Below are 8,340 nucleotides of genomic sequence, written 5' to 3' on the forward strand. Positions count from 1 at the left end.
TTTGCAGATTTCATTACATAATCTAGGAATCCTGAGGCATCTTAGGAAAAAGTGGTTCACAGGGAAAATGATTATCATTTTTCCATAAAAACAAGGCTCTAAGAAATCAGAAATTGTACAATAGCAGAAAATATAAAAGACATGTAGCCCAAAGGATGTGACTATACATTCTGTGATGTTCTTCCTTAACCAGGTGAACTTGGGAAAATAAGTTAATCAATTTTGGTTTCTATTTTTTAAATGTAAAGGTCAACTGCATTGAAACTTTGCCAGGAATAATTTATAGAAAGTATAAAAGCATTGAAGAAAGGACCTCACAACAATCACCTTCCTGAATCTGACCCATCTATTATGTACATATTTAAATTGAATGTATATATAATAAGAAGATTTTTAAAATTTCTCTATAGGAATGAATAAGATCCGGAGCATTACAGTTGCAATGGAATAGATTTAAGGACATGGTCTTGGTCACTCTGGAATGGAAGATGGAAACTGAGACCACTAGGGCCCCAGGTAGTTACACAGACCCAGCCCCGACCCTGGACTTATAACTTGTCTCTTATGGCAGTGTCTAGCTGCCCTACCAAAGCCTCGTGCACTCATAGTGGAGGCTTCTGGGAAGTGGCTGGATAATGAGTGTGTGATACTACGATTAAATGTGTTTGATAACTAAATTAGTCCACTGATTTGGGTTAGCAGTGCTCTGGGTGTGGATAATGGGAAGGCCCTCCGTGAATGTGGGTGGCACCATCCTCTAAACTTGTAACCTACATGAAAAAAAAGAAAGAAAGAAAGAAAGAAAGAAAGAAAGAAAGAAAGAAAGAAAGAAAGAAAGAAAGAAAGGAAAGAAAGAAAGAAATGAATGCTGGATGCTATTTTGCCTACCCTATCATGTATTATTTCTGCTCTGTGATGCCCCTCTGCCATGCTGCCCGGCCTTGGAGCAGCTGGCTATGGACTGAAACCTTTACAAACTGTAAACTAAATTAACCTTTGGGTGTTGGCTATTATGTCTCAGAAACTAGAACATAACCAAGACATTTCCCCATGCCTGCCTACTTCTCTGGAGCAAATCCATCCCGTGTGCTGTATTTACCACTTTACTATGCACACCCTCTCAGATCCATGTATGGGTGTACACACTTTCCCATCACACAATAGGACAGGCTCCTATTCCCAGAGCCTAGCACAGAGCTTGGCAAAGGGGTATACATGGATAAATAAACAGTTTATCACCTTGGACACATGGCAGAGAGATTTATCATGAAGGAAAGCATAGAATAAGACTGCACTCTGTTTCTGCATAATATGTGTGCTCATAACAAATTAGTTCATTTGCAACTAGGAAAATCTAGAAAATACGTGCTAGTCTTACTGCTCAAAAGGACGACTTCTAACCTTCTTTGAGGGTAATTTTGTAAGCAACTCAATGTCAAGTGAATGGTACTTACATTCGCCACATGAGCTAGCTCTATCTCCAGAAATGAATCCGTTGTCTTGGGTTCAGGCCTGATGGTGACCACGATGATTTTGGAATTAACAACAGTATAATTTCTGGAATAGAATAATTATGGTTAAGAGGAGAAAAGAGTCACAAAAGACTGATTCATACTGCTCAATACCTGTTGAGATAACACTGAAGAAATATATCCTAAGTGAAAACATAGATATGATTTTATTCATGAAAAGGCTTAGGTCAGAATACTGTCACAAGCAGATACTATCTGGAACTGGAAAAGTTTGAGAAGAAAAAGCATTTTACCATCTTAGATGTGGGGGGGGGAAACAGAAATGGCACTGACAACCTTCTGACGACATAAATCTGATTCTCCTACAAGAGTGACAAATTGTGAATTCAAACTTCAGGAAGTCTTTGAATAAGAATAGTAAGTATAGGCCAGGATTTAACTCAGCGGTTCTGCTGTCTGCCTCACAAGTGCAAGGACTCAAGTTCCATCCCCAGTATATATAAAAAAAAATTCATAAGAAAAGAATAATAAGTATAATCCTTTTATCTCAAGGGGAACCCAACAGTTTCATTCTCCAGGCAAACACATACTCTTCTTGCAAAGCGCTGCTCTAGCATTTTTGGATCCCAAATTGCATTAAGGTGAAAACTGGAATGTGGAATAATGTGCTTAAATACAAGGAAGTGTTAATCATCAGTCATCTCTGTCCTAGGGATTGATAGGGCCTCGCTTTATTTCAGTATTCTCAATCGAAGAAAAAAATTATCCTTTGAAATATCTTACCAAGTGCATTTTATGTAGGACATTTAAGTGATTTTATATGTAATCGTCTTTGTAATCTATAAAAATGATCTATAAATGTAAGCATAAAACTTTACAGAATCTTTATAGTACAAAGAAAATTTCAACCAAAATATAGAAAATGCTGCAGATAAACTAATATTTAGGTAGTTAAGAATTTGCCTAAAGTTTCACACATTTGAAGAAATAAGAACATTCATCTCTCTTTATTAATTTGAAATAAATCCCTAGCTCTTCCACAGGGCAGACACTATTTTGTGGAATTCACATCAGATTTCAAAGACAAAGTCATTTATGTTTTCCTTGTTTTGTTTTCTAAGTATTATTTACACATAAATAAAATCACCAATTCTAAGTGCACAGCTTAAGGTAAGAGCTTTGGTAATTCCACAGGAGCACTCAGGACCACCACACCGAAACTGCCAAAAGGTCCCTCCCAAGACAACTTCCTGGGCTCCACAGGCTCCATGGCCCTCTCCTGTGGTATCAAACACCCAGGACATGCTGGATGACAATCTGCCCTTCTCAGGTTTGTGTAAAAATAGAATCATATTGTGTATGTGTTTTTATGTTTTACTTCGTTCACTTAGCATGGTATTTTTCATACAATTTGGTTATTTTGTATAGCCCAGTAACATTTCATACTATGGATATGACACAGTGTGTTTATCTGTTCACCATTTAAGCAAACAGTGGTTGGTTATATTAGCTTTTAAGGGTATTTACCTGTGACCTTCATGAATAACTGTCATATACACTTTCTGTGGGACCACAGATTTTCATGTCTTGGAAAAACACCTACAGGGCTGGGGATTTAGCTCAGCAGTTCGGTAGCCTGCCTTGCAAGCCCAAGGACCCAAGTTCAATCCCCAGTACCAAAGAAAAAAAAGAAAAACACCTATGAGTAGAATTTTGGATTCCTGTGGCAAAAGCATCTTTTAGAGTTACAAGTCACACTGCTTTTAAAGTGGCTGGGCTACTGAAGTCCTACCGTTCTCAAGTGGTAGGACAAAGTTGATCCTCTCGTTCTTTATGATAATATTTTCTCTGATGGGATTATATCTGGCATAAGATTTCACTACAAAATAAAGCTGAGCTTGGGCACACCAGGCTGTTACTATATTTAGTAGCAGAGGAGCCAGCTCATATTTGAAGTGGGGTATCATTTTTTAACTTTTTTCTCATGTATTTAGAGAGATCAAATATATTTGTACACACTCAGGAAGCTATTCAGCCTCACAGTCAATAGTGAAAATGAGGTATCGATGCATTTTGTTTTCCGTATGTGGAGAGTGGTTGTAAACAGATAGTTGGTTAACTACAGTTATTCTGAGTCCACTGAAGGCCAGCTGCACTGGGAAGGATATAAAACGGAGCTCTTAGTGTCAGGTTCCCTTTGTCAAATCATCTTTCCCTGTGAGGAAGAGTGGTCAGGACATCAGATGGGAATGAGTAGAATTAACAAAGCTGGAAGGCAGCCCTGATAACTGATCATATTGTCACAGCCATCAGGTCTCTGGGAGAACGCAAGGTGTCCATGGCTTGGAACTCAAAGCAATATGTCTGTGTGCTGCCACCAGAAAAATCACTCCCATTTCTCCAGAGAAAAACTGCTCCTGAACACATGGATTCATGTCCCCTTTTCTCATTAGCCTGGACGTTTAAATTCTGGTTCGGATACTAGAAGCTAAGACATTGCAGCTTCACTTAAATCATATCTGTCACTTTACTCTGGTTTTGCTAACAATCCCTCTTTCCTGCGATAAATAAAACACAGTCACTGCAAATTTTAAATAATGTTAGGTAATTTTTGTAATAAAAAGATTTATGAAGTGTTTTTCAAGTTCACAGAACTGGATACACTTCTGGAAACAGAAGTGTGTGTTCTATATAGGAGGCTGCAGTTCTGTTGAGACAGTTACGACCTTTTCTGTGTGTTTGGGCACACGGAGATTTGGGCACCAAGTGACTGGGGAGTGGACGAAGAGCAGCTAAAGTAAGGGTGCCCTGTGGGGTCTGCTACTCTGTCAGACTCACAGCTTCTCAGGTGGCCTGAGAAGGTCTGTCGAGGACGGCTTCTATGTTATGCCCTTTGCGAAGTGTGTGCTGTAACTGAGGACTCAGCTGGGAGAGTCTGTGTGTCGGTTCGGTGTGGTTCTCTCATTTACATCGGTGTCTCTGGTGCCATGACAAGATGGCGTGAAATAAGTTCCGTCCCGGCTCCCATCATTCTCTGCATCCTTCCACTGGACGGCAGCCCTCAGGGAAGCCAGGGATACTACCTCCCACGTGCACAGCCTCATTCATGGTATCCCTGGTACACTGCAGGGCTCAAGATACATGTGGCTGTCTTATCGAATAAACACATTTTTAAGCAAAATAAGTTTGTGCTAAGTTTATTTAAAATTCAAGACCAATATATGGTATTTAAAGGCTCAACAGAGGAAAAATAAGCAAATTTGGCTTATGCTATGGTTCTCTTGTTTTAGTGTATACTGTTCGCCATTGTCTTTAATTTATTCCATCAATGTAATACAATTTGCATGAGAGAATAGCTGGCTCCTGATAAGCCACGTCAGGCTTTGTGAGGGCTGCCCAGGCTGGGTGCACATTTGCATGCACTGAGAGGAAAGCGGATCTTACAGCCAAACGGACTTCATGACTAAAGTAATAAAGTTCTGCCCTGTCCTTGAGGTTTGTGCTAGCTGATTTCGAAAACACGTGAAAATATGTAGCTCTCCCTTCAAAGGAGACTCAACTTACTGCCCACAGTTTCTGCAGGGGATTAAGAGGCGTAGGGCACATGAATTATATCTTAAGGAGCGAAGAAAAATGCAGTGCAACTGTACGGAAGAGACTTTGGATGTAAGAACATGCACAGGCTAAAAGCGAAAGGGGGGAAATGTGCTCTACATAGGTTGTAATCAAAAGAGAATAGGGTTAGTTACACTTGTATCAGACAAAATAGACCTTCAGTCAAAAACTATCATGAGACAAAGAACATTATGTAATAATAAAGCGTTAATTCACCAAGGAGTAACAATTACAGATGTACGCACTCCTAAGAACAGGGCACCCAGTATATGAGGCAGACATTGACAGGACTGAAGGCAGAGACAGCAACACACTAGTTAGAGGAGATGTCAGTGGTCCGTCTTAACACTGGACAGGAGACTGAGAGGGAAGCGTGGGACGTGAGGAAACTTAGCGACCACTGAGGCCTAACTACGCACACACAAGCTCTCCACACGGCCCGGCTGACACATTCTTCTCAAGCATATACCTAACATTTCCCAGGGAAGGTCACCATTTTGTGCACAAAAGTAAGCTTCATAAATTTAAGAAGATTCAAACCATAGCAAGTATCTTTTCCAACAATTACAGACTGCAGCTGAAGTCAAAGAAAAATGGGAACATCTACAGTCATATGGAAATTAGCACATCTTGAACAACCAATGCATCAAGCAAGAAGTCACAAGAGATATTAGAAAATATCTTGAGACGACTCAAATGAAACACAAAAAATTATAGGGTTCAGCAAAAACAGTCCTAAAAATAAAGTCTAGAGTGGTAAACACCTATATCATAGAAGAAGAAATACTTTAAATTAAAAAAATCTAACCTTACACTTCAAAGAACTATAAGAGAAAGAACAAAAAAAACCCAAAGTTACGAGAAGGAAGAAAATAATAATCTAACCTTACTTCAAAGAACTATAAGAGAAAGAACAAACTAAACCCAAAGTTACGAGAAGGAAGAAAATAATACAGATGAGGGCAGAAAAAAAAAATAAATTAGCCAATAGAGAAAAGAGAAAAAGGAACAAAAGTTTGTGTTGGTTTTTTGAACAGTAATCAACAAAATTGACAATGTATTAACTAGACTAAGAAAAAAAGAAAAACAACAAAATTCAGAAATGAAGGGGGAGACATTAAATCAATGATACAGAAATAGTAAGATCATAAGAGAGAGCCATGCACAGTTAACTATATGGCAATAAATATGATTCACGGCAAGACATAGGTATATTCAAACATTAAATACACCAAGAATCACGAAGCAACAAAATTTCTCAATAAACCTATAACTTGCAAGAAGAAAATTAAATGAGTAATAATTAAAAACTCTTAGAAAAGAAAAAACCAGGACCAGCAGTCTCCACTGAAGAGCTTTATAAAATAAAGAAGAATTAATAACAATCCTTAAACTCTTCCAAAAAATGGAAGTGGAAAAATCACTTATAAACATGTTTTGTGAGGTCAGTCTTACCCTGATACTGAAAGCAGACAATGATACTACACGACTAAAAACTAATATCCCTGAAGTGAAATATTAGAATATATTTAGAAACACACTAAAAAAGATTATACACCACAACCAAGGGGAATTTATTACCGGATAATTCCATATATGACATCCATCATAGTAAAGCACCACATCAACAAAATAAAGGACAAAAACCACACAATCATCTCAGTTGAAGAAGAAAAAGCATTTGGCAAAAACAGAACAACTTTCTTTACAAAAGCACCTAAGAAACTGGGAATAGAAGAAAATTACCTTGATATAATAAAGACTGTATGCACCGCCTACAGCTAACATTATGACTTATGGTGAAAAACTTAAAACCTCCCCTGTAAGGCCAGAAACAGGGTAAGAAGGACCTTTCCTGCCAGTTGTATTCATCCGTCCTGAAGTGTTAGAATAGCAGTAAGGCATGAAAAATAACTACAAGGCATCAAGTGTGACAGGAGGAAATAAAGTTATTTCCATTCACAGATGACCTATTTCCTATGTAGAAAACTAGAGATCACACACACACACACACACACACACACCTGAACTAATAAAGAAATTCATCGATGCAACATACAAAACATACAAAAATCTGAGGCATTTATTCTCTGTACTTTGAATAATTCAAATAAACTACAGACACTAAGAAAATTCCATGGAAAGCATAAGAATAAAATACCTATGAATAAACATAATCAAAGATAAAAATGTCTTATAGACAGAAAACCATACAATAATGATGAAATAAATTACCAAAGACACAAATAAACGAAAAGATCATGTGTCAATAAACAGGAAGACTAAATATTGTCAAACATCTCTATCACCCACAGCAAACCACAAATCAAGGCAATCCCTTCATAAACCCCAACTGCCTTTTTGCAGGAGTAGAAAAAACATCTTTAAATTCACATGGAATCTGAAAGGATGCCCCAACAGCCAAAGTGATCCTGAGGGGGAAAAAAAAATACACTTTTCCAGTTTGGAAGACATATCCTATATTCTTCATAAAGCTGTGGTACTTGTCATCACAAGAGTGGCTCTAGCATGGAGACAGACATTTAGATCAATGGAACAGGGGAGTAGGGGGAATAACCTGGATACCTGAGGCCACAGCTACACGGTGAGGAAGGACAGCTTCTAACGAATGGTGCTGGAAGGGCAGGTGTTCACATGCTTACACCACATGCCAAACAATGCAAAACTAAAACTCCTGGACGAAAACTTCATGACACTGGATATAACATCAAAAGTACAGAAAACAAACGCTAAAACAGAGAAATGCAATTACATCAAACTTAAAAACAAAGAGGTATTTTACGCAGTTAAGGAAATAATCATATATGGAAAACCACGAAGTGGGAACAAGTGTTTCTAAGCTGTGTCTCTAACAAGAGGTATATCCAGAATATATAAAGAACTCTTACAACTCAACAATCAGACTGAAACATGGTGCTTGTGTAATATTTTACCAAAGAAGACACTGAAAAGGCCAACAAAAAATGACAAAATGACCCGTATCACTAATCATCAGGAAAGTGCATCAAAACCACTGTGAGGTGTCCCCTCACACGCACTAAGGTGGCTACTATTAAAAACTGAGAAGAAATACTGTGTGTGCATGGATGTGGAGAACTTGGAACCCATGTACAAAGCCAAGAAGTCAAAATGGTGCAGCACCTTTGAAATATTGTATCAGCCATTTTTTAAAAATTGAAAAATAAAACGACCATGTATAAAATAATCCCACTTGTATATATATATTATATAA

The 8,340-nt window shown here is 38.0% G+C and overlaps 1 protein-coding gene across 2 annotated transcripts in view; it reads right to left on the bottom strand.

Moving 5' to 3' along the window:
* Nucleotides 1–8,340, bottom strand: part of Adgrb3 (adhesion G protein-coupled receptor B3) — a 665,862-nt gene that overhangs the window by 280,658 nt on the left and 376,864 nt on the right. For both annotated transcript variants that reach the window (XM_010617866.3, XM_010617865.3), the window contains exon 14: nucleotides 1,455–1,557. In XM_010617866.3, coding sequence (XP_010616168.1) covers nucleotides 1,455–1,557 — 103 coding nt within the window. The remainder of the gene's footprint in view (nucleotides 1–1,454; nucleotides 1,558–8,340) is intronic.

Source organism: Fukomys damarensis, unplaced genomic scaffold (assembly GCF_012274545.1).
Source record: "Fukomys damarensis isolate Sample0158 unplaced genomic scaffold, DMR_v1.0_HiC HiC_scaffold_27, whole genome shotgun sequence".
NCBI classification, from domain to species: Eukaryota; Metazoa; Chordata; class Mammalia; order Rodentia; family Bathyergidae; genus Fukomys; species Fukomys damarensis.